This window comes from Elephas maximus, chromosome 6, assembly GCF_024166365.1.
Source record: "Elephas maximus indicus isolate mEleMax1 chromosome 6, mEleMax1 primary haplotype, whole genome shotgun sequence".
NCBI classification, from domain to species: domain Eukaryota; kingdom Metazoa; phylum Chordata; class Mammalia; order Proboscidea; family Elephantidae; genus Elephas; species Elephas maximus.
In genome coordinates, this window is record NC_064824.1 from 99,936,035 (window position 1) to 99,963,704 (window position 27,670).

A 27,670-nucleotide genomic window follows, 5' to 3' on the forward strand; every position below is an offset into this window, starting at 1 on the left:
AGACAATTGGAGTTTACTTGGGAAAGGACTTACAAATTGGTGGAGAATTCATTTCTTATCCCAATTCAGGGTAAGCTGCTGGGCACCTGGGTTATACCAGGCTTTTCTTTGAGGAGATGGAGAGAGCTGGGTGGTTTCTATTGGGAAAGCCTAGAATAACAGCATTTGGGGAATGCAGGCAGCTGCTCTCCCTCCACCCTCCAGGAGTAGGTCACCCTCTGTGGGAAGGAAAGGAGCCCTCAGTGGGCTGAAACCTTCAGGCCAGCAGTGGCAGAGCAGAATGTGTGGCCTGAGGGAGCATCTTCTACAGAGTGCTGGCCTCCTGATGCTACTTGCATTTTTCAGAGAGAGAGAGAGTGAGATGAAGGGACTTGGCAATGGTGTGTTTAGTGCCGGAATCCATGGTCAGAAACCGTGACCTCAGGAAAACATTCCAGAACCTCTCACTAAACTGCTGGTGAATAAACAGGTATTTGGTGTAGCGTTTCTATGAGATGTAAAGTTTAATTACAGCCCATCCGGCCCCTCTTTTTGAAAGTTGAAGTTCAGATTCCAAGACACAGTACTTTCCTAGGAATCTCTGTAGGTCGCATGATATGACATTGATGATGATGAGAGTTACCACTTATTGAACACTGTCATGTGCCAGGATTATCTCATTTGATTCTGTAACCACCTGGAGATTGGTGCTACTATTATTCCCATTTAATGATTAGGAAACTGAGATCCATGATGTCTAGTATTTTACTGAAGGCCAGTCATGCAGCTAGAAAGGAGTGGAATTGGAATTTGAACCCAGCAGTCTGACTCCAGAGCCCACCCACCAAAAACCTGGTCCACTACTATGCAGCTATGTGTACTCAGACAATGGCTTTACTTCTCTGAAGAATAAGGGAGTTTCTTCCAGCTTTATAACTCTCTATCACAAAGTTTAGACCTAGCTTCCCATGGAGCATTACCTTCTTTCCAAGTTGAGGAGAAATTTATAGGTGCTCAGTATGAATGCAAGTTGGTTTCCTTTCGGTGTGTTCTCTGTTCTGGGGAATACTGAACTTGCTTAGCCTGAGTTGAACAACATAGTTAATAATTAACTCAGACCTCAGAGGCGGTGGCAGAGCTTGCTGAACTCTACTAAAAACTTGCCGGGAGTGGGGGAAGAAAACAGTTCGCTGTTACATTTTCCTGTAACTATCCTGTGACAACTAACCCCTCACTGACTTCCCCTCTGATAGATTTTTATCTAGAGGAACCAGGGAGTTTGCAGTAACACTCTGCATCAGTGCTGTCCTCAGCCATTGCCAAAGTTATGACTAATAAACTAACCCCAGTGCCTTACAATGGTTTTTGTCCAGCCCAAATTGCATCTCCGGACCTTTTTGGTTTTTTTCTCTCTTCTTTGCTTGGTGTCTGCCCAGCCTCTGTATGTCCAGTGACAGAGAAATGCTGATTCAGCCTAACCAAGTTTTCCACCAGGAAAGCTCGAGCTGATTTATGTAATCCTAATTCCCAAGCCTATCCTCTGCCAACTACATTGTCTCCATCCCTGCTGTAATTATGTGTCAGGAGTGCCTTGAGAGAGAGAGAAAAAAAAAATCTCCAGTATTAGATGCTATATCAGAAAATTATTAGTAAGGAAATCTAAGTGTTTTGGGTGAAAAAAAAAAAAACCAAACCCACTGCTGTCGAGTCAGTTTTAACTCACAGTGACCCCACAGGGTTTCCAAGGCTATAAATCTTTATGGAAGCAGACTGCCACATCTTTCTCCCATGGAGCCACTGGTGGTTTCGAACCACAGACATTTAGGTTTGCAACCGAGTGCTTTAACTGTACCAGCAGGACTCCTACGTGTTTGGGGAAAGATATTTGGAAAGTCTGAGTGCCTCTCTTTCTAGGTGACAGAGCCACAAATGGTGCACCAATCCCTGGTTCCACGGAAATGTTGAGAGCATCGGCTGATATCAGAAATGCTGCAACCAGTACAAAGGTTTGGATAGCATATTAGTTTCCTAGGGTTGCCACAACAAAATACCCTAACTGGGTGGCTTAGAAGGATAGAAATGTATTGTCTCACAGTTCTGGAAGCTGGGAGTCTGAATTCAGGGCACAAACAGGACCTTCTCTCTTTCTGTTGACACTAAGGGATGATCCTTTCTTATCTCTTCCCACTTTGGTAACCCCAGGTATCCTCTGACATTTCTTAGCTTGTAGATTGTCTTATTTATCTAGTGCTGCTATACCAGAAATGCCACAAGTGGGTGGCTTTAATAAACAGAAATCTATTTTCTCATATTTAGGAGGCTAGAAGCCCAAATGCAGGGCTCCAACTCTAGGGGAAAGCTTTCTTTCTCTGTTGGCTCTGGGGGAAGGTTCTTGTCTCTTCAGCCCTGCTTCCTGGTTCCTTGGAAATCTCTGTGTCTTGGCATCTACCTTACTCCATCTCTCTTCTGCTTGCTTGTTTAATCTCCTCTGTATCTCAAGAGTTTGACTCCAGGTACACGCCACATTAATACTGCCTGATTAACATAACAAAGACATCCATTTCTCAAACGGTTTTATAACCACAGGAAGAGAGGTTAGGATTTACAACACATATTTTGGGGGGACATAATTCAATTCATTAATATAGATGCATCTTCACATGGCCATCTTCCCCTGTCTGTCTCTCTGTGTTTCTGTTCCTTTTTTATAAGGACACCACTCAGATTAAGACTCATCCTACTTCTGTAAAACCTAATGTTAATTTAACTGATAACATCTTAAAATATTCTAATTCCAAACAGGGTCACATTCACACATACCGGGGGTTAGGACTTTAACATATCTTTTTTTGTGGGAGGAACGCAACTCAATCCATGACAGATGGTTTCTTGGGGTGCCCTAGAGTCCAGCCTTTGAGGACTCAGGGCTGTTTATGATGTGGTCCTTCCTCTCATTGTGACTATTGCTGTCTTACTTGTCTTTTTATGTGACAATCAGAAGTGTGTTGACCTTGGACTAATAAAGCAATGGTATCAACCTTTTAGCTAGGCACATCTTTTGGATTATTTCCAGCAGAGAAGTTTCTTTTTTATTGACTGAAGTCACTTCCTTTTCTGGTTGGATCAAAGATGTACCACGTTTTCAGAGAATCATTTTAGCCACACAGATGCTTCCCTGTAGCCAACTCAGCTAAAGTGTAATTACATGCTGTTTAAATATAATTGCATGTTTTAAAATTCCGGCCATGATTATATATTATTTTTATATTCAGAATCTATGTTACAAAAGAAATTTCTCTGTTTTCAGAGGAATCAGATCACTCCAGAATCCCATCATCTAAAACAAAAAACTCACCTGTATTTTTGTTGTTTTGTTAAATCCCTGCCTGTGCCTTCTTCACTCGGCCTATTTGTTGTTTTGTTAAATCCCTGCCTGAGCCTTCTTCACTTGGCCTATTTGTTGTTTTGTTAAATCCCTGCCTGAGCCTTCTTCACTCGGCCTATTTGTTGTTTGGTTAAATCCCTGCCTGTGCCTTCTTCACGGGGCCTATTTGTTGTTTGGTTAAATCCCTGCCTGTGCCTTCTTCACGTGGCCTATCCACGCAAGAAGATGCTTCTGCGTTAACACCGGGTTTAACAAAAACCAAAACCCACTGCCGTCGAGCCGATTCCGACTCGCGGGTTTACCAGCGCTGAAATACCTGTTCTGTTTGTTAACTCTGAACTAAAATTCCCCAATTAAAGCAGGTGAATTCTGAATTTTAATTGAGACCTGGCACTCTGCCTAGGAATTAATTGGTCATTTCCAGAGCAGGACCAGGATCCTGAGAACTTCCTGCCTGTGGTACTGGGGGTGGCATTTGATTTTCAGAAGGAATGTCCAGGAAGAGCTCATGTGACCTGAAAGGATGGAAGTGGCTGATCTTTAGTGAAATGAGGTTCATCTTTTGTTTTGGGCTCTAGGACTTAAAAAGGTTCTTTGAAATTGTTTCCAGGGTACAGTTTAGTAGTAAAGTGGAGAACATAGAATGATCAGGATTGCCAGTCTCTCTATATGTGACTTCAGAAATATCATGGCATGAATTTTCCAAGGGATTTAGACTAAAGTATAAAAACACAGTGTAAAAAGCTGGCATTAAAAGATACATTCTGCTATACCTCAAATTGGACCCATTGAGGTGGTGGATGAAAAACTTCTAACCCCCTAAAATGAGGATTCCCTAATAAGTGGTTCTATCTTGTTTTTCAAGGAGGCAGCTGTGTACAGGATGAATCGGAAACACAGAGGCCACTGTGTCATTGTCAACAACCACAACTTTACCTCACTGACAGCCAGACTAGGGACTCATAAAGATGCTGGTAAGAAAGTCTGTGATAGTTTATCAAACACAAGTTAGGAATCTTAAAATTGTATTTTACTTTCACATTTTCTTTCTGGAAATTTTCTCTTTTATTTAAAAGTTAGATGATATTATAAATATCATCTGAGCCTCTTTTATATCTGTGCGGTGTCACCAATCTGCTGAAGGATGACCATTTATGCTCTGTGGTTTGGTGGTGGAGGGAGGGGGCATGCTGGGTTAGCACGAGAAAACCCAGGTTCAACCTCTGGCCCCACCGCTAGCTAGGTTTGTGACTGTGGAACAGTCACTGGGCTTTAGCTTCCTCACCTGTGAAATAGGATGAAACTCTGGCCTCTGCTGACTCTCAGGATTGTTACTTTAAGGCCCCATACAATGTGACAGCACTGTGGGTACTGTAAGAAGGTGGGTTAGTTGTAAAATTTATTGTTATTATGAAAGTCATAAAATTCAAAACTCCAGGCTATTTGTTGTACAATTTTTATAACGATTAACATTGTTTCACCCCTTTATTTCGTTTCATTTCAATTTGCCCTTGCTCTCCTTTCTTTCTTGACAGAGAGTCTGAAATGCGTGTTTCAGTGGCTTGGGTTTACAGTACGGGTATACAATAATGTGAAAAAAGTAGACCTGGAGAAGGCTCTGCAGGAATATAAGAGTCATCCAGACAACGTTGACAGGGACTGCTTCGTGTGCTGTATCCTGACCCATGGGAACCTTGGAGCCGTCTACTCCTCAGATGAGGCCCTCATTCCCATTCGGGAGATCATGTCTCAATTTACAGCCCAGCAGTGCCCTGGTCTGGCTCACAAACCCAAACTCTTTTTCATCCAAGCCTGTCAAGGTGATGAGATACAACCTTCCGTATCCATTGAAGCAGATGCTCTGAATCCTGAGAAGTTACCCTCTGCCCCCAGGCAGGTGAGCCTGCAGGACAGCATTCCTGTTGAGGCTGATTTCCTGCTTGGCTTGGCCACTGTCCCAGGCTACGTATCCTTTCGACACCCGGAGAAAGGCAGCTGGTATATTCAGTCTCTGTGTAATCATCTGAAGGACTTGGTCCCAAGGTTAGAGTTCTGAGTTGTTCTACGTATCTGTCCATCTATCTACACATCCATCCATCCATCCATCCATCCATCCATCCATCCATCCATCCATCCATCCATCCATCCATCCATCCATCCATCCATCCATCCATCCATCCATCCATCCATCCATCCATCCATCCATCCACCCACCCACCCACCCACCCACCCACCCACCCATCCATCCATCCATCCATCCATCCATCCACCCACCCACCCATCCATCCACCCACCCATCCCTCCATCCATCTCTCTATCCATAAAACTTGTATTGAGTACAAACATGTGCCTGACAAGGGAGAAACATGGAAAAAAGATAGCCCCTGCCCTCAAATTGCTCACAATCTAGAGTGGTAGACAAACAAGTAGATGGAAACAAGCATGCCAGGTGGTGAATACACATTGTAATGCATAGGGTATTATGGAAACATGTAGTATGAGACTGGATCAAGGGAGACTTCTCAATATGACAAATAGATATTAAGAAATGTAGTAGGAAGAAAGATGTGTTGGGCAGAAGAAAGCATGAACAAAAGCATGGGACCTCTTATTTATTCTTTCATTCACTCATCACTCGGTCATAGTTACTGAATGCCTACTAAGTGCCACCTTTGGCTTTCCTGACCTTATATTATCATTGGTCTCTTGCCACTGCCCTGACAAGTTCCCTTCTGTGTCTACCACTTGCTCCTTACCTGGTCCCCTGAAAAATGGGCCTTCATTGCATTTCTTCCCTGGATCAGTTCTCTGCTCTCTCTCTCTCTTTAGGCCCTCTTGGCAGCTTCAGCTGCACGTAACAGACACTGGCACCTCCATGAAAATGTCTCCCAAATTGCCATCTCTGGGCCACTTACCTCTGAGCTCCTGGACAGTAGGAACCCTGTTTATTTCAACTTTGCATCCACAACACCTGAGGTCCCATTGCCATTGAGTCAATTTTAACTCATAGCAACCTTATAGGGAGAGCTGCCCCATAGAGTTTCCAAGGAGCACCTGATGGATTAGAATTGTTGACCTTTTGGTTAGCAGCTGTAGCACTTAACCACTATGCCACGAGGGTTTTTCAAAACACCTGATATAGTGAATGATATTTGGTTGGGCTTGATAAAATATTTGCTGCACAGATGAAAGTCTTCATTCTTCACATCAGTCCCACACATTTCTCACTGTCTGCCCCATCCCACCTCTCTGTGGCCCTTGAACCTCACCTTCAGCATGCCCAGACCTGAGTTCATCTTCCTAGCACTTTCGAGGGGCTCTTACTCCTGAGTCCCCCTTTCTAGGAATGACCACAATGCTTTTCTGGGAATTCAAGATTGAAGACTTGAGCCACTTTTGCTTTTCCTTCTTCTTTACCACCTACTCATCCCTACCATAGCCATCAATGACCCATGTCCCATGACTTCATGGACAAGGATGTATTTATAAATGGCCTACTATGTGCCTACTGTTTACTAGGCATTGAGCTGGGGGCTGGAAGTTTAGTTGTGAACAAGAGAAATACAATCTCCTTTCCATAGAGTCCAACTTAATGACGTGGATGGAGTCAAGCATTTGGGACCTTCATTTGCTGATGTGGCACAACTCAAAATGCGAAGAAACAACTGCAAACATCCATTAATAGTCAGAACACAGAATGTATGAAGTATGAATCTAGGGAAACTGGAAATCATGAAAAATGAAATGAAACACATAAACCAATATCCTAGGCATTAGTGAGCTGAAATGGACTGGTATTGGCCATTTTGAATCAGACAGTCCTATGGTCTGCTATGCCGGGAATGACAATTTGAAGAGGAATGGCATTGCATTCATTGTCAAGAAGAACATTTCAAGATCTACCCTGAAGTACAACGCTGTCAGTGATAGGATAATATCCGTACACCTACAAGGGAGACCAGTTAATACAACTATTATTCAAATTTACACACCAACCACAAAGGCCAAAGATGAAGAAATTGAAGATTTTTATCAGCTTCTGCAGTTTAAAATTGATTGAACATGCAATCAGTATGCATCGATAATTACTGGTGATTGGAATGAGAAAGTTGGAAACAAAGAAGGATTGGCAGTTGGAAAATTTGGCCTTGGTGATAAAAACGGTGCCAGAGATCACATGACAGAATTTTGCAAGACCACCAACTTCTTCAATGCAAATACCTTTTTTACCAACATAAATGGCGACTATACACACGGGCCCCGCCAGATGGAATACATAGGAATCAAATCGACTACATCTGTGAGAAGAGACAATGGAAAAGCTCAATATCATCAGAACAACATCAGGGGCCAACTGTGGAACAAATCCTCAATTGCTCATATGCAAGTTCAAGGTGAAACTGAAGAAAATTAGAACAAGTGGACTAGAGCCAAAGTACGACCTTGAGTATATCGCACCTGAATTTAGAGACCATCTCAAGAATAGATGTGATACGTTAAACACCAGTGATCAAAGGCCAGACGAGTTGTGGAATGACATCAAGGACATCATACATGAAGAAAGCAAGAGATCATTTAAAAAAGAAAAGAAAGAAAAGACCAAAGTGGATGTCATGAGAGGCTCTGAAACTCGCTCTTGAATGTTGAGCGACTAAAGCAAAAGGAAGAAACGATGAAGTAAAAGAACTGAACAGAAGATTTCGAAGGGCGTCTCGAGAAGACAAAATATTATAATGACATGTGCAGAGAACTGGAGATAGAAAACCAAAAGGGAAGAACACGCTTGGCATTTCTCAAACTGAAAGAACTGAAGAAAAAATTCAAGGCCTGAGCTGCAATAGTGAAGGAGTCTATGGGGAAAATGTTAAACGATGCAGGAAGCGTCAAAAGAAGATGGAAGGAATACACAGAGTCATTATACCAAAAAGAGCTGGTCAACGTTCAACCATTTCAAGAGGCAGCATATGATCAGGAACTGATGGTACTGAAAGAAGAAGTCCAAGCTGCACTGAAGGCATTGGTGAAAAACAAGGCTTCAGGAATGGATGGAATATCAATTAAGATGTTTCAACAAAAGGATGCAGTGCTGGAAGTGCCCACTCCTCTATGCCAAGAAATTTGGAAGATAGCTACCTGGTCAACTGACTGGAGGAGATCCATATTTATCCATATTCCCAAGAAAGGTGATCCAACCGAACGCGGAAATTATAGAACAATATCGTTAATATCACACGCAAGCAAAATTTTGCTGAAGATCCTTTGAAAGCAGCTGCAGCAGTATATCAACAGGGAACTGCCAGAAATTCAGGGCAGATTCAGAAGAGGATGTGGATACAGCAATATCATTGCTGATGTCAGATGGATCCTGGCTGAAAGCAGAGAATACCAGAAGGATGTTTACCTGTGTTTTATTGACTATGCAAAGGCATTCAACTATGTGGAGCATAACAAATTATGGATAACATTGCAAAGAATGGGAATTCCAGAAGACTTAATTGTGCTCATGAGGAACCTTTACATAGATCAAGAGGCAGTTGTTCAGATAGAACAAGGGAGTACTGTGTAGTTTAAAATAAGGAAAGGTGCGTGTCAGGGTTGTATCCTTTCACCATACCTATTTATATGCTGAACAAATAACCTGAGAAGCTGGACTATATGAAGAAGAATGAGGCATCAAGATTCATTAACAACCTGTGTTATGCAGATGACACAATCTTGTTTGCTGACAGCGAAGAGGACTTGAAGCACTTACTAATGAAGATCAAAGACTACAGTCGTCAGTATGGATTGCACCTCAACATAAAGAAAACAAAAATCCTCACAACTGGACCAATAAGCAACATCATGATAATCAGAGAAAGGATTGAAGTTGTCAAGGATTTCATTTTACTTGGATCCACAATCAACACCCATGGAAACAGCAGTCAAGAAATCAAAAGACACATTGCGTTAGGCAAATTTGCTGTAAAGGACCTCTTTGAAGTGTTGAAAAGCCACGATGTCACTTTGAAGACTAAGGTGCACCTGACCCAAGCCATGGTATTTTCAATCACATCATATGCATGTGAAACCTGGACAATGAATAAGGAAGAATTGATGCCTTTGAATTGTGGTGTTGGCAAAAGATGTTGAATATCCCATGGACTGCCAAAAGAACAAACCTATTGTGGAAGAAGTACAATGAGAATGCTCTTCAGAAGCAAGGATGACGAGACTGCATCTTACATACTTTAGACATGTTGTCAGGAGGGATCAGTCCCTGGAGAAGGACATCATGCCTGTTAAAGTACAGGGTCAGGGGAAAAGAGGAAGACCGTCAATGAGATGGATTGACACAGTGGCTGCAAGAATGGGCTTAAGCATAACAATTGTGACCATGGCCCAGGACCGGGCAGTTTTAAACCTGTGGTACATAGGACTGCTATGAGTAAGAACTGACTCGATGGCACCTAACATCAACAACAACAACTCCATGAAGCTTACAGTTCAGTCAGAGGAAGTAAATGTAAGGAATATTTAAGTTAATAAGGTAACTTCCGGTAGTGATACCTGTTGTGAACAAAGCAAAGCAAGGTAGTGTTATAGAAGGTGTGGCAGGAAGGCTACTTGAGGATTCTTGTGGAGGTGATATTTCAGAGGGGACTGAATGATGAGGAGGAATCAGCTACAGGGATATTTGGGGACAAAGAGAACAGCTAGTAGAAAACAGGATGAAGGGACTGAGAACCAGGAAGGGTCTGCAACCTCTTGTGAAAAATAATAGCGATGATGATGAGAAGGATAGAAGTAATAGTAATAATGCTAAAAATGTTGGTTGATAGTATATGGCAACCAGTGTTCTAAGTGCTTTACATGAGTCACCTCATTTATTTCTCACAGCAGTCCCTGAGATGGGGACTGTTGTAGTCCACATTTTAGAGCTGAGAGAACTGAGGCACAGAAGAAGAATAACCTGCCCAAGACACACAATTAGTGAATGACGGAGCCGGGATTCAAACTTGAGTTTTGCCTCCAGAACGTGTGTTTTGCTCCCAGTGATTTGTGTTGCCCTCTCACAGAACGTTCTGGTAAATATGACACATCCTCCAAGCTGAGGCTCAGATGGAACCTATTCAATGGGAACTTCTCTTATCCTCCCTCCTGAGAGGGCAGGGACTGTCTTTTTTTCTCTTTATCTCCCTTGCCAGGTCCTCTTCTGAACTCGTAATGGAACTTTGATGTACTTTTCATATGTGTTGAATCACATTGTGCCTTGTATTGTGAATATTATGTATACACCGTCCTTGCTTAAATGTTTCATCTCTACGTTCTAAGTGTTTCTGTTCATGAATTGTATCATATTTATCTTTGTAACCCTCCCAGTGCCAAGATTAGGGAAGGTATTATTAGTAGTAGTTTCTTTGTCTCTTTCTGTCTACCACCTCCCTACCTACCCATCTATTAACTTGAAGGAAGAAATGGAAGACAATTATAGGCAAAATCCTTTATGGATCAAGTGTTTTAAAATACGAGGTGTGATTATTATAATGTTTTTAATCAATGAATGTAGCACTGAAAAAATGTTATATAATTTAGTCTTTCAGTTTCAATTTCAAAAGAAGCTTTTCTCTTTTTTGGCAAGATTTCCATAAGACTCTTGGCAAGTTAGAACAGGAGGGAGCCACAAGGTACAGGCATGTGGTTTCTGTCTCCTGATAGAAAATATTTTTTCTTCTCTGCCTGCAGACATGAAGACATCTTATCTATCCTCACTGCTGTCAACAATGATGTGAGCCGGCAAGCAGACAAAGATGGGACAAAGAAACAGATGCCCCAGCCAGCTTTCACACTACGGAAAAAACTAGTATTTCCTGTGCCTCAGGAAGCATTTTCCTTACAGTAGAGTTTTCATGGATCCTTTGACTTGAAATGAACCTCGGATATCTCCTCCAATCCCACCCAGCATAGGCACTGATGACGAATGATGAGCTGGTCTCTGCCTGTCATTCTAGTAATAGGAAATGTCTTGTTTTCCAACACAGCCAATATATATATATATTTTTTTCTTTTTGCAAATCTGAACTTTGGATAACTTTCCTTATTGAAGACTTGAGTTATAGTCTTGGTTTTAGTTGTGCACTCAGAAGAAGGTCACTGTACTATTCTGGGGCTTGGTTTGTTCGTCTGTGAAATTAAATGTGGGACCGGGTAGACTTTAAGAGTCCTTCTGGTTCTGAAAACTGCTATGACTGACTGTGTCAAGTCCCCAAGATGGGAAAGAGGGATCCGCAGGGACTGAGGCTGTTCACAAGGATCGTTGTTCTCTCCTCTTATCCAGAGGGGCATCTGGCTATTCCTTGTGGCACAGGTGGCTGCGTATGGAAGCCTTGATAGTCTTTACATTAAGGTTTTGAACATTTTATGTGCTTGATTTTTTTTTTGGTTTTATTTTCAAGAGGAACTTTTCCTTTTAATTTCTGGAACAGTATTTTGAATTCTTGGAGGCTAGACCTGAGAGGGAGATTGAAAGTCCTGTGGTTAAGACCTTCAGTTCTGATGAAGAAGCCAAGGCCTGGGGAGGTGAGGCAACTTGCTCACGGTGCTCCAGCCACTTGTTGTTTACAGGATTTCATTTTCCTCCCAAGTGAACTGGAATATCACAGGACAACATTCCCTTGGATATGCAGGTGGTCATGGAAGATGTCAGAGAACAAAGAAAAATAACTCAGAATTGCCTGGCTTTATTTATGTGGAAGCCAAATTTATTTAGTGAATTTACTATGAGAAATATGCATAAGAATCCCATTTTTAATTTAACTGATAATTACGTGGATTTAAATGTAGCTTACTCAGGCAGTGAGTCTAATACATATACCAGCCTGATCTTCCTAAGCCATTGTTCACACAACTCAAGGCTACCAGCTCTTGGTCATAGTCTTAGTCCAACTGGATATTCAAAAATTTGCTTCCAAAATCACATGGAGTTCTTTGGCTTCTTTATAGCCTTTCTCGTAAGGGAAGGATGATGTGATATTATAGAAAGAGCAAAGGATCTTGAGATAGGGAAGCCTTGGATTTCTGTTTCCCTGTGACTCCCTTGCACTGGACACTAAATTGACCCTAGCTATTTGAGCCTTATCTGAAAAGTAGAGGAAATATCTGTCGGGAGGATAAGGAGAATGTGTTTATGTGTATCCATGTAAAACTAGTTTTGGTGAGGCACATGTAAGGCATTTATGTGGCAGAGTCTTCTGGTAGTAACCTAAATGGAATTTGCAGGTTTGAGTTCCTTTGTGTCTAATTCCAGGTGACTGTATTAGTAGTGGAGCCCCTGGGGGGTGCAAATGGTTAAAGTGCTCGGCTGGTAACTGAAAGGTTAGAGATTAATCTACCCAGAGGTACCTTGGAAGAAAGTCCTGGGTATCTACTGAAAAATCAGCCATTGAAAACCCTACGGAGCACATTTCTACTCTGACACACACAGGGTCACCATGTGTTGGAATCAACTCGATGAGTATTTTTTTTTTTTAATTTTTGGATGAAGGTTTACAGAACAAACTAGCTTCTCATTAAACAATTAGTACACATATTGCTTTGTGACACTGGTTACCAACTTCACGATGTGTCAACACTCTCCTAGTGGTTTTTTATTAGAAGCAAAGCAACACTAGCAATACTCATAACACCCTCTGAGTGAGGAGCTGCTCCTTCCTTCACAGGCTCATAGTCAAGGTAGCCATCTTGGCTTCTGAGTTCAGTTGAACAAAACACTGTTGATGAAAATCTCCTTAATGAGAAACATTTGCGGCTTGATGTAAAACTCCTCTGATCTATTTCACATTTATGTTTTGTTGGAACTTAGTACTTCAGAAGGTCAAATTCTAGAACCAGGAAACTTAATATAGGCTTCCCCCCTGCCAAGAAGCCTCCGGCAAGCACTTTAGGTGCCACTGAACATTTATGCCTGTGAGTCATAGGTGTACACAGACACCAGGAGTTCAATAGTCCATGACTCATTTCTCCTAAACAGGGTGTGTACACACTGGTTAGACTGTGCCCTTACAGACCTTATAAAACATTATACGTGTTTGTATTTATGTGTGTGAGTGTGTATGTGTGTGTGAATTTAGAGTCTGGGAACACCAGGATGTGGTTTGGTCACAGCTATTTGGCAGTGAACCACTGTTCTATAAGCAACTATTCTAGAAGCAACTGTTTATAGAAGCAATAGCCACTGACTGGCCAGTCATTTATGAAAAAAATGAGCAGATTGTGTTAGGTTTCCTTATATCTCACTTAGTTTTGCCCAATCTACAAGAGCCGTAGTTCTGTTTTTTTTTTAACGTTTGACTGTTGTCAAATAAAATGAAGTACATGAAAACACTCGATAAAGTATTATGTGAATATTATAGTTATTTAATACTGATACTACTAATGTTTACTAATATCAGAGTTATTAGTCACCGGAGTACCTTACTGGCCTCTGCTTCAGGGACTCACAATGGCAGTGGGCATGTCTGATATCATGGGCTTATCCTTGGCAATACATTAGATTCTGCCAATGCTCAGGTAATGCTGAACATATAAACAACAGGTACATGGGTGCTGGCCTATGAGCACAGACACTGATTAGTATAACACAATGGTGAATGCTGCTGAACAGAAGGCCTTTATCAATGATGAACTCTGAGGTAAATCAGTTTACCACATTTTACAGGTTCTTGTGCCAGGAAGGACCCACAAAATCTTCTAGATCAGACACTTTCTGAACCATCTAGTCAAGTTGTTCTCAACATGGATGTCTTGGATCCTGAGGTGTTTGTGGATTAATTCTCAGGGCCTTTGACTTGTCCACCTTAATTTTTAAATATTGTAATTCCCTTTTGGTGATAATCTTTAAAAATTAACATGAGTGCATCCTGGCTATTCTAGATGACGGCTTCATATTTGAGCACTGCCATACAATTTCAGTACCCACATTGTGGGACCCACAGAAATTCATGAGCTTTACACTGAACTTTTTATTGTAGCATGGATGGTATCTGTGGCTCAAAGGCCTGAAATTTATTGCCAAGTGCCAGTGATTATTTGAAACCTGCTCCAATCCATCCTCAGCCCCTGGCAGACTCCTACTCCACTATCCTGTACCTGGGCTTAACACTTCTAGGGTAGGAACCTACAGCCACACATGACGTCATGGATTTGGGAGCTGGAGAGGACTCTGGTGGTCCTGTGGTTCAGCCCTCAGAATGTTAAGCGATTTGCCAGTCTCACAGCTGTTAGTGGAAGAGGAGCCTGTATCTCCTAATTTGCAATCCTGTGCCCCCAAGCCATCCAGTTTCATTTTGGTATAGCTTTAATTGCTCTTTTTTCTGTTGAACTTAGAACCTGTTGCCTCCTTAGAACCACTGATTTTCATCCTAAACTCTGGAGTCATACCAAACAAGTATAGCTGCCCTCTGGTGAGGTATATTGTTTGTAACAAGTCATTTAAAAATTCTTTTTTTTCTGGTAGGGCTTGGGTTTTGACAGAAGCCTGTAGTTTGCTGTTAAGAATGTGGTGAGAATGTAGCAATACAATCTTAGCTTTGAACAGAAGCTAAATACCTGAAAATGGAACCCTTTTAAAAAATGTAGTAGGGGAAGTTCCCTATTTAAATAAAGACCCATTTGGCAATGCAAACGATTACCTAACATTACTATTTTGCAAATTCGAATTTTTAAAAGAGAGTTCTTCTATAAAAAAATTTAAAAATTGTATCCATTTTTACTTTTTAAATACAATTTTGAATAGGTAATGTCTTGGAGTCCTGGTGGCATAGTGGTTAAGAAGTAGACTGCTAAGCAAAAAGTCGGCAGTTTGAATCCACCAATTGCTCCTTGGAGACCCTATGGGGCAGTTCTTCTCTGTCCTGTAGGGTGACTGTGAGTCAGAATCGACTCAATGGCAACAGGATTGGTTTTTTTGGTTTTCAGGTAATGTCTTTACATTATTCAAAGATAAAAAAATATTAAAAAGTATACAAGAAAAGTCTTGCCTTCATCTTTGTTCACTGTAATATTCAGTCATCTTTCATCCCATAAATAACTCCAGAGTTTCTTAGTGTAAATGGGAATACAGGTATATTTATATGTATAAATATATGTACATAGATATGTGTATATATGTATTTAAACAGATATTTCTTGATGCAAAGTATATATACTGTGAAACTCATCTCTCTTTTAAATGATTTTGTGAGATGCTTAGGCAATACTGACACAATTCTAGAATGGAAATAACTTTATGAGTTTTGTGGACTGGGTACTTGTAAATAGTAGGAATTGACTTACCAAAAAATAAAAGAATTTTTTTCCTTTACTTTTGAGTAAATGTCCTTGATTTTATATAATACACTTTTTCAGAGTACATACTAATATATGCCCAGTGTGGGCTATTTGTGAAATAAAAAAACACACATAGAAGAAAACCCAGAACCCCAAGTATTCATTCATAATTCCATTTTGATATATATATCTTCCCATTATTTCACTTCATCTCCGACCTCCCGCACGTAAGTTTATCCTACACGTCCCTCCAATCGTGCATTCAGTAAATGTTGTCATCCACAATATGTGTACCTCCACTCAAGACTTAGTTTCAAACATGCTTTTCTCTGATAACTACCTCCTATCGTTCCATCTCACTTCCTCTAAGTTCCTCACTCCAACACTCTTCAGGGCCACTTGGGCATCTAGTTAGTCCATTGGCCCTATCTTTCATCTCTCTACCATCAATACCCCCCATGAACTCATGTCCTCTTTACCTAGGTTAGGGTCCATGTGTCATTGTTAAACACAGTGTCTTACACCTGCCCTTTAACACCCTTGCCTTTCCCTTAGTTGTGCTCATTTGCCAGAATGTAAATTCTGGTTAATCCCATAAACCAAGCCCATTGCCATTGAGTTGATTCCAACTCATAGTAACCCTAAAGGACAGAGTATAACTGCCCCATAGGGTTTCCAAGGAGTGGCTGGTGGATTTGAACTGCCACCAAGGATCCAGATAATCCCATATCTGTACTTATTCCAAGTCTGAACTGGAATTCCTGAATGTGGCTGGTGTAAAAGCACACAAGGTTGCAGACTAGTCTTGTTTGAAACCATTGACCACAAACTTCAAATAGGTGGTCCCAGCAATAGTATGACATTTCCTTAGTTATGTCACTGTCTCGCTCTCTCAGACTGTTTTACACTTTTTCTTGTCTCCTCAGACGTCTGTCACCCTCCACTCTTCTCACTTTCATTTGATGGCCTCACTCACTTCACTAAGAAAATTAAGTAATCAGAAGAGACTTCCACCTTCCACCACCACATCTACTGACCCACCTGCATCTTGACTCTTAATCCCTGTTTTCTCTCCTGGTAGCAATGGATGAAGAGTCCCTGGGTAGTGCAACTGATTAAGTGCTGGACTACTAACTGAAAGATTGGAGGTTCAAACCCACCCAGGAGTGCCTTGGAAGACAGGCCTCCCGTGAGTGGCCAGCTAAGATGTTCCACTGATCTCATCCCTTCTGGAGCAAGAGAGAATGAATTAGTCCAAAGGACTAATGGACCACATCTACCATGGCCTCCACCAGACTGAGCTCAGTACAACTAGATGGTGCCTGGCTACTACCACAGACTGCTCTGACAGGATCACAATAAAGGGTCCTGGACAGAGCTGGAAAAAAATGTAGAACAAAATGCTAACTCACAAAAACAAAAACAACAAAAAACCAGACTTACTGGCCTTACAGAGACTGGAGAAACCCTGAGAGTATGGCCCCTGGACACCCTTTTAGCTCAGTAATGAAGCCACTTCTGAGGTTCACCCTTCAGCCAAAGATTAGACAGGCCCATAAAACAAAACGAGACTAAAGGGGTACACCAGCCCAGGGGCAAGGACTAGAAGGCAGGAGGGGACAGGAAAGCTGGCAATAGGGAACAAAGATCGAGAAAGGAGAGTGTTGACATGTCATGGGGTCGTTAACTAATGCCATAAAACAATATGAGTACTACGTGTTTAATGAGGAACTAGTTTGTTCTGTAAACCTTCATCTAAAGTAAATTAAAAAAAAAAAAAGGGAGGCCTCATGATCTTCTTCTGAAAGGTCACAGCCTTGAAAACCCTATGAAGTGAAGTTCTACTCTGCATAACATGTGATTGGTATGAGTTGGAATTGATTTGATGGCAACTAACAATAATAACAGCAATGGGTGAGCCATCTGTGCTACTCTGTAATGCCTGTGTCTCCTATTGTGCCCAGGACAGTCCCCAATGCCCTCCTGCTTACCCAAGGACATGACTCGAGCAGTCTACTGCTTTATCAACTTCTCCCTCTTTACAGATCAATTCCCTCTGCATAAAAACATACTGGAATGTCTCTCTTCTGAAAAATAAAATCCCCCAAATGCCTGTCTTCTGTCAGGTGCCCAGAAGCAGACCCTGAGATAAAGATTTTTGTTCAGGAATTGCTCTCAGGAGAAACCTGTAGGGTAGGGAAGTAGAACAGGAAGGGGGAGAAGCCAGGCAAGAGGATCTAAAAATGTTATCTTGCTGACCCAGGGGGAAGTGAAAATTACACCGCAGAGCTGGACCCAACTGAAGACAAGGGAGCTGGATTTCATACTCCCTCAGCCCTCTGTCCTTGACTAAGGGCTGCTCCAGGTGGGTGGACTTAAACTTCCAGGTAGTTCCTGTGGTCTGAAGCAAGGGGTGCGTAAGGAGGGTGTTGAAAGGGGATCTGAAGAGATCAGTGTGATGCACTGACAGTCCATTCCTCTGCACCCCACATCATAGCTCATCTCCCCCCTTGCTACCTATCCTCAGGCCTGCACCCAACAATTTCAAGACCTGGTGCAAGAGTAAAACTGGAGGCCCACGCACCATATGTACAACTACAAATAATCCAGCAAACTGTTAAAGACAACATATTTTATTCTCTTACTGCCTCTCTTCTGCCAAAAGTGAAGAGGACTTGAAGCACTTACGGATGAAAATCAAAGGCTACAGCCTTCAGTATGGATTACAATTCCACATAAAGAAAAAAAATCCTCACAACTGGACCAATAAGCAACATCATGAAAAACGGAGAAAATATTGAAGTCGTCAAGTTATTTCCTTTTACTTGGATCCACAATCAATGCCCATGGAAGCAATGGAAGCAGTAGTCAGGAAATCAAATGACAGATTGCACTGGGTAAGTCTGCTGCAAAAGACCTCTTTAAAGGTTAAAAAGCCAAGATGTTACTTTGAGGAGTGAGGTGTGCCTGACCCAAGATGCAGTAATTTCAATCCCTTATATGTATGCTAAAGCTGGACAATGAATAAGAAAGACTGAAGAAGAATTGTTGCCTTTGAATTATGGTATTGGTGAAGAATATTAATATACCATGGGTTGCCAGAAGAACGAACAAATCTATCTTGGAAGAAGTACAGCCAGAATGCTCCATAGAAGAGAGGATTGTAAGACTTCATCTCATGTACTTGGGACATGTGATCAGGAGGGACCAGTCCCTGGATAAGAACATCGGTGAAAAAGAGGAAGGCCCTCAGTGAGATGGATCAACACGATGGATACGACAATGGGCTCAAGCACAGCAACATTTGTGAGGATGGCACAGGACTGGGTCACTGAGTTTTATTCTGGGTCACTGAGTCAAAACTGACTTGATAGCACCTAACAACAACAATGCTGCCTCTATACCTTCATAATGACTTAGAAGGCCAGGTTAGAATTTGTCGAGAGTGCTTGTCCCTGACCCACTGGCTGTCTCTAGTCCATAGACTGCCTTCTTCTCTTCCCACCTCCAGCTCCTTCCATCACACAAAGGGCCTAATGTAGCCCCGTCTCCAAGCTGCATCCACCAACCTCTAGCCCCACCAGCAGCTGTCCTTCATTTGCCCTTTGGGTACTGAAGTGTGAGTATCAGTGGCGTGTCCATTCTCAGGAAGAGAGGCTGAGAAGATGCCTGTGCAAGTCTGAGAGTTGGGTTTGGACAGATTAGGGAGGCAATTTTGGGTTCTGAGTATCCCCAGTGTGGTCCAGACATTAGGAGGGTGGCACGGGCTCCAAGAGGGCATGGCACCTAGGCCCTGCAGATTCCTATCCTCATAGAAAGGGACATGGCTGCAGAAGGATAAGAACAAGGCCTCCAAACACAGGACTAAGGGCAGGGGCCCTTCTTGCCCAGGTCCAGGTGTGGTAGTTGCCACCTTAGTCCAGGTCACTATAAGCTATTATCATCCCTTACTTGGACACTACAGTATTCGTTTGTCTACATTTCCTTTTTCCACTCTAGCTACCTCTCCACAGAACTTTGTTCTTCACATGGCATTAGAAGCACCAGCCTAAACTGAAAATTAGATGATGTTACTCTTCTTCTTTCAACCTTCCAAAGAATTTTTATCAAATATGCAGTAAAATCTAAAGTCCTTACTATTACCTTCAAGGTCCTACAGGATCTGGCTCCCGGCTGCCTCTCCCACACCGTTTCCTCCCCCATCTCACCTTACCCAGTGCTCCAGCTTTTCTCTTTTTTTGAACCTACCTTGTATATTCCCATCTTCCTTCTTTTGCACTTTGTTTTCTCTTCCTTTATATGGCTGACTTCCTTAATTTATGTTTATGATCAAATGTTACCATCTTCTGAAAGTAGTAGGCACCTCTTGTCTCTTTTACCTGCCTTTACCTATCACTCCTAACAAGGTATATATATATATATATATATATTTATATATACATTATTGAATATAGTATATATACATTATTATATTATATATTATTGTGTTTTTGGTTTTTTTTGTTTGTTTGTTTGTTTTTGGTGAAAGTTTACACAGCAAATTAGGTTCCCATTACTGGTGGTGTAGTGGTTAGGTGCTATGGCTGCTAACTACGAGGTTGGCAGTTTGAATCTGCTGGGCACTCCTTGGAAACTCTATGAGGCAGTTCTACTCTGTCCTGTAGGGCTGCTATGAGTTCAAATCAGCTTGATTGCAGTGGGTTTTTTTTTTTTTTTAATTTAATACTTATTGTTCAGTGACATTGGTTACATTTTTCACAATGTGTCAACATTCTCATTTTTTCTGTCCTGGTTCTGCTTGCATTAATCTAGCTTCTCTGCACCCCCCCACCCCCGCCCTACCTTCTCATCTTTGCTTTAGGGTAAATGTTGACCATTTGGTCTCATGTAGATGATTTTTTTTAAAAAAAGCACAGTACTGGCAGGTGATATTGTTTATTTTATGAGCTGATCTGTTATTCAGCTGAAATGTGACCTCTGGGTGTGTTTTCAGTACAAAGTTTAAAAGGTATCTTAGGGCAATAATGTTGGGGATTCCTCTTGTCTCTACCAGTCCAGTAAGTCTGGCCTTTTTTTTTTTCTTTTAAGAATCTGAGCTTTGTTCTACATTTTTCTCCCATTCTATCCAGGACCATCTATTGTATCCCTGATCAGAATGGTCATTGGTAGTAGCCAGGCAAGATATAGTTCTTGTCTCAGGATAGATGAGGCCATGGTTCGTGTAGGCTCTTAGTCCCATAGGCTAGTTTCTTCTCTGAGTTTTTGGTTTCCTTCTTTCTTTTTTGCTCCAGAGAAGTAGAGACCATTAGTTATATCTTAGATGGCTGCTTGCAAGCTTTTAAGACCCCAGATGTTACTCACCAAACTAGGATTTAGAACATAAACTTTTTGGACTGTGTTATGCCAATTGACCTAGTTGTTCCTTACATGAGACTATGGTCCTAAGCTTTCAAACACAGTAAACCAGTTCCATGAAGTGTTTGGTTACGTCTAGGAAGTATCTGTAACTGGGCTGTCTATGTGCTTTATTACATATATGAATATATATGCAGCACATAAGTACTGACATTATATATTTATATGCTTGTTTATTATCTTTTATTCCCATGAGGATGCAAGATCTCATGAGGTTGGGAACTTCATCTTGTCATTGCTGTATCCCTAGTGCCCAGAATAGTGTCTGACACAAAGGACACTCCATAATGTTTGAGTACTGAAAGTGTGTATGGTTTTCCAAATGTGGGTATATAAGCACATCGTTTCCCACAGGATCAGTGTCTGTGCTGGGAACTGGCAGTGTGGAGAGCACTTGCTCCTGCCTTAAGCCTATCTTTGTCTCTCTACCCCCCGCTCCAGGATTACTGGAAGCCCTAATGTGTGCATACACATATGAAAACCGCCACACTGAGTCAGGTCAGTGTACCGTTAGGTCCAGAATTTTGTGGAAGGATTTTCCATGATCTCAACCTAAAAGTTTAGAGATATTTCCCAAAAAGCTCCACCTTTTCTCTTAGTAGCCCACTATAAATCTGTTGTGTGAGAAGTCTAGCTCCTGACTAGAAATTTATGTGTGAGTTTTAGGCCTGACCATAGGCAATTGCAAAGGTTTACCTCGCGGGCCTCACAAGGGAAAGCTGCCCTCACCAACCAGACTTGGTGCACAGCCAGTGCATTGCTTTGTCTGAAGGGCATTGCAGTCAAGGACTCAGGCCAACCCCCCTTCTCCCCGCTCCCCTCGCCCCAGCCGTACTCTTTGGCATATCTGCAGTCCTAGCCCAGACACTTTACTAGCCTCTTTACTGGGGGCCTTTATAAGAGGCCTTCCTTGGGCACCTCTGCTAAAACCTCATTGGGGTGGGGGGCGGGGGAGAGAAATCTTGCAGAAACTTTTCTTCACTCTGACTCAGTGCTTATCATCTCCTAGCCCTTTCCTCCTCCTTCCCTCCAGACCCCAAGTCCATAAAATGGCAGGATTCTTCTGTTCAGGGCTCCCTCTGCGGTGAGATAGTTCCCTATGTCTGCACTGATCCATCTGACCCTCACCCAGCGCTGTTCAAAGCGGAAAAATGGAATAACAGGAAGTTAGTGTTTTCTTCCGGTTAGCTTCTTGCTTAGACTATTGCAGTAAGTGATTAAAGGCTCAGCTGTTACTTTGATTTTGGCTTGTCTCAGTCAGTTGCTCTGACAGCCAGCAGTTCAGCTCAGCTCAGCTACTGACATCGTGAATTTATTTAAGCAGAAACAAAGTGTCTGTTTACTTGCACTCTTTCTCCTTGTGATTTCATATTTCAGTAAAATAGGATCTTGCAAATTTAAATATATCAAATGGGGACTGCAATTCTTATAAAAAGAAATAAAATTAGGTCTTTATCTTACACCATACTAAAAAGTTAATTCCAGATATTTCAGTGGTATTTTAGTGGAACTTAAATTATTTTAAAAGAAAATGTCAGAGAACATTTTTGTGGCCTTTTTACAAGGAAGATTTAAAAAGGGTGCAAATCATAAAGGAAAGAATTGATACTTTTGACTGTTTTAAAACATCAAAACATTAAAAAATTGAAGGACAAGCTATAAACTGGAAAATGGTATCTGCCACACATTTAACTGACAGGGGACTTGTATCCAGAATATGTAAAGAACTTCCAAAATCCACAAAAAAATAAGCAATCCAATTAGATGGGCAAAAAAAAAAAAAAAAAAAAAAATAGAACCAGTAATTAATAGAAAAGGAAATACCAATAAACAGTAAACATGTGAGAAGATGGTCAATCTCTTTAGTAAATAGGAAATTGCAAAATAAAAGAACAATGATATACCATCTTACAGCCTTCATACTGACAACATTTAAAAATCTGTCAATAACAAGTATGGATGAGAATATAGTACATATGAACTAGATGGCATGGAGGAGAATTTTCAGCATCGTTTAAGAACTAAACTAACAAATAAATGGAAACAACCTAATAACCTAAATGTCTGCCAACAGAAGCTTAGATAAATTTTAATATAAAGGAGTATACATATAAAGGAATATGATCAAGCAGTGAAACAAAATGATCTAGAGCTTAGGCTGAATCATATGAAATTGCCATTCTTCTATTTCAGAAACAATCAAATATTATCCATTTCATATAGTTCAGTCAAATGTATGTATCAACATGAAGTTCAGAAACACAATGCCTAGCAAATAAAAAGAGAATATATACAATATGATACAATTTGTATAACATTAAAAGCATCCAAAACAATACTATATATTGCTTATGGATTCAAAGGTGGGTTGTACAAATGTAAAGATACAATGGCGGTAATAGACACAGAGTTTAGGATAAGGGTTCCTAGGGTAGGAGACAAAAAATTTGTCATTTTGTCATACTGTGGTGGCTTGTGTGTTGCTGTCATGCTAGAAACTATGCCATTGGTATTTCAAATACCAGCAGGGTCATACGTGGTGGACAGATTTCAGTGGAGTTCCGGCCTAGGACAGACAAGGAAGAAGGACCTGGCAATCTACTTCTAAAAGAGTTGGCCAGTGAAAACGGAACATTGTCTGATAGTGCCACAAGATGGGCCCCCCATGTTGGAAGGCACTCAAAATGGGGTAGAGTCAACCTTAATGACGTAGATAGAGTGAAGCTTTTGGTACTTTCATTTGCTGATGTGGCAACACTCAAAATGAGAAGAGGCGGCTACCAACATCCACTAATAATCAGGATATGGGATGTATGAACTATGGATCTAGGAGAATTGGAAGTTGTCAAAAATGAAGCGGAAGCATAAAGAACGATATCCTAGGCATTAGTGAGCTGACATGGACTGGCATGGACCATTCTGAATTGGACAATCAAATGGTATACTAAGCTGGGAATGACAAATTGAAGAGGAACAACGTCAGATTAATTGTCAAAAAGAACATTTCAGGATCTACCCTGAAGCATCATGCCATCAGTAATAGGATAACATCCATAAGCCTACAAGGAAAAGCAGTTAATACAACTCTTAGTTATCTAGTGCTGCTGTAACAGAAATAGCACAAGTGGATGGCTTTAACAAAGACAAAATTATTCTCTCACAGTCTAGTAGGCTAGAAGTCCGAATTTAGGGTGCCAGCTCCAGACTCGACGGCATTGGGGTTTTGGGTTCCAGGAGGAGGCTTTCTCTCCCTGTTGGCTCTGGAGAAATGTCCTTGTCATCAATCTTTCCTGAGTCTAAGAGCTTCTCAATACAGGTTCAAAGAATACACTCTGCTCCTGGCACTATTTTCTTGCTGGTATGAGGTCCCCCTGTCTCTCTGCCCACTTCTCTCTTTTATGTCTCAAAAGGGATTGACTTAAGGGACAATCTAATTTTGTAGATTGAGTCCTGTGTCATTACATAACTACCACTAATCCTACCTCATTAACATCATAGAGGAATGATTTATAAAGCATACGAAAATCACATCCTATGACAAAACGGTGGACAATTACACAATACTGGGAATCATGGACTAGCCAAGTTGATATACATTTTGGGGGGGGCACAATTCAATCCATAACAATGACTATTACTCAAATTTATGTACCAACCAGTAATGCCAAAGATGAAGAAATTGAAGATTATTACCAACTTTTGCAGTTGGAAATTGATCAAGCATGCAGTTAAGATGCATTGATAATTACTGGCTGTTGGAATGTGAAAGGTGGAAAAAAAGAAGGACTGGTAGTTGGAAAATATGGCTTTGGTGATAGAAATGACACCAGAGATTGCATGATAAAATCTTGTAAGACTAATGACTTATTCACTGGAAATACCTTTTTTTAGCAACATAAACGTCAACTATACATGGAAACCTGACCAGATGGAATACACAGGAATCAAATTGACTACATCTGTGGAAAGAGAAGATGGAGAAGCTCAATATCGTCAGTCAGAACAAGGCCAGGGGCTGACTGTGGAACAAACTATCAAATGCTCAAGTTGAAGCCAAACAAAATTAAAACAAGTCCATTAGAGCCAAAGTACAAACTTGAGTATATTCCATTTGAATTTGGAGACCATCTCAAGAATGGATTTGATGCATTGAACACTAATGACCAAAGACCAGACAAGTTGTGGAATGATATCAAGGGCATCATACATGAAGAAGGCAAAAGGTCATTAAAAAGACAGAAAAGAAAGACCAAAATAGATGTCGGAAGAGACTCTGAAAGTTGTTCTTGAAAGTAGAGCAGCTAATGCAAAAGGAAGAAATGATGAAGTAAAAGAGCTGAACAGATTTCAAAGGGCAACTCCAGAAACCAAAGTAAAATATTATAATGACATGTGCAAAGAGCTGGAGTTAGGAAACCAAAAGAGAAGAACACGCTCAGCTTTTTTCAAGCTGAAAGAACTGAAGAAAAGATTCAAGCCTCAAGCTGCAATATTGAAGGAGTCTATGCACAAAATATTGAACAATGCAGGAAGCATCAAAAGAAGATGAAAGGAATACAGAGAGTCATTATACCAAAAAGAATTTGTTGATGTTCAACCATTTCAGGAGGCAGCATATGATCAAGAACCAATGGTACTGAAGGAAGAGGTTCAAGCTGCACTGAAAGCACTGGCAAAAGCAAGGCTCCAGGAATTGACAGAATACCAATTGAGATGTTTCAACAAATAGTTGCAATGCTGGAAGTGCTTACTCATCCATGCCAAGAAATTTGGAAAATAGCTACCTCACCAACCAACTGGAAGAGATCCATATTTCTGTCTATTCCAAAGAAAGATTATTGAACAGGATACAGAAATTATTGAACAATATCATTACTATCACACAAAAGTAAAATTTTGCTGAAGATCATTCAATAGTGGCTGCAGCAGTACATGAACAGGGAACTGCCAGAAATTCAAGCCTGTCAGAAGACGATGTGGAATGAGGGATATCATTGCTGATGTGAGATGGCTCTTGGCTGAAAGCAGGAAATACCAGGAAGATATTTAAATGTGTTTTATTGACTATGCAAAGGCATTTGACTGTGTGGCTCATAATAAATTATGGATAACATTGCGAAGAATGGGAATTCCAGAACACTTAGTTGTGTTCATTGAGCAAGTTGTACTTAGACCAAGAGGCAGTGGTTCGAAGAGAACAAGGGGATACTGCATGGTTTAATATCAGGAAAGGTGTGTGTTGGGGTTATATCCTTTCACCAAAGTTATTCAAACTGTATGCTGAGCAAATAATCTGAGAAGCTGGACTATGTGAAGAAGAATGCAGCATCAGGGTTGAAGACCCAATAACAACCTGCGATATGTAGGTAATACAACATTGCTTGCTGAAAGAGAAGAGAAGTTGAACCACTTACTGAAGAAGATCACAGACTGCAGCCTTCAATATGGATTATACCACAACATAAAGAAAAAAAAAAATTCTCACAACTGATCCAGTAAACAACATGTTGATACATGGAGAAAATATTGAAGTTGTCAAGAATTTCCTTTTACTGGGATCCACAATCAATGCCCATGGAAGCAGCAGTCAAGAATTAAATGATTGGGCAAATCTATCTCAAAAGACCTCTTTAGAGTGTTAAAAAGCAAAGATGTCACTTTGAGGACTAAAGTGCCCCTGATCCAAGCCATGCTATTTTTAGGCACCTCATATGCACTTGAAAGCTGGGCAAAGAATAAGGAAGACTGAAGAAGAGTTTATGCCTTTGAATTATGGTGTTGGTGATGAATATTGAATATACCATGGACTGCCAGAAGAACAAACAAATCTGTCATGGAGGAAGTACGGCTAGAATGCTCCTTAGAAGTGAGGATGGTGAGACTTCATCTCACGTACTTTGGACATGTTATCAGGAAGGCCCAATCCCTGGAGAATGACAACATGCTTAGTAGAGTAGAGGGTCAGCAAAAAAGAGGATGACCCTCAGCGAGATGGATTGACACAGTGGCTGCAACGATAGGCTCAAGCGTAATAATGATTGTGAAGTTGGCCCAGGATTGGGCAGTGTTTCATTCTGTTGTACGTGAGGTCGCTATGAGTTGGAACTGACTGGATGCCATCTAATGACAACAATCCTGCCTCATTAACATTATAGAGGTAGAATTTACAACACATAGGAAAATCACATCAGATGACAAAATGGTGGACAATTACACAATAACGGGAATTATGGTCTAGCCAATTTGACACACATTTTTGGGCTACATAATTCAACCCATAACAACCCTCAATGAGATGGATTGACACAGTAGCTGCCACAATGGGTTCAAACTCAGCAAGGATTATGAAGATGGCACAGGATCAGGCAATATTTCATTCTTTTGTCATAGGGTCAATACGGGCTGAAACCTACTCGATGACACCTAACAACAACAACAATAGGGTAATGTTGGGGGTTGTTTTGTTTCTTCAGCTGGATACATGGATATTCTCCTCTGAAATCTTGCATGTTGATGCTGTTTAATGTAAATTGGCCACTAGGCAGGGTGATTTTTCAGCTTTTTGCACAATTGAATACTTGGCCA

At 41.1% G+C, this 27,670-nt stretch overlaps 1 protein-coding gene across 8 annotated transcripts in view; it reads left to right on the top strand.

Moving 5' to 3' along the window:
- CASP10 (caspase 10) overlaps nt 1–27,670 on the top strand; it is a 109,694-nt gene that overhangs the window by 26,966 nt on the left and 55,058 nt on the right. For 3 of the 8 annotated variants that reach the window (XR_007517923.1, XR_007517924.1, XM_049887810.1), the window contains exons 7-9: nt 1,894–1,985; nt 4,230–4,338; nt 4,900–5,407. Coding sequence is in view for 6 of the 8 variants with exons in the window: in XM_049887810.1 (XP_049743767.1) it covers nt 1,894–1,985; nt 4,230–4,338; nt 4,900–5,407 (709 nt within the window). In the remaining 2 variants the exon portion in view is untranslated. Of the gene's footprint in view, nt 1–1,893; nt 1,986–4,229; nt 4,339–4,899; nt 5,408–11,089; nt 15,705–27,670 lie in introns of those variants that run through there. The other 5 variants (XM_049887812.1, XM_049887809.1, XM_049887813.1 and 2 more) reach the window with 5 other exon arrangements.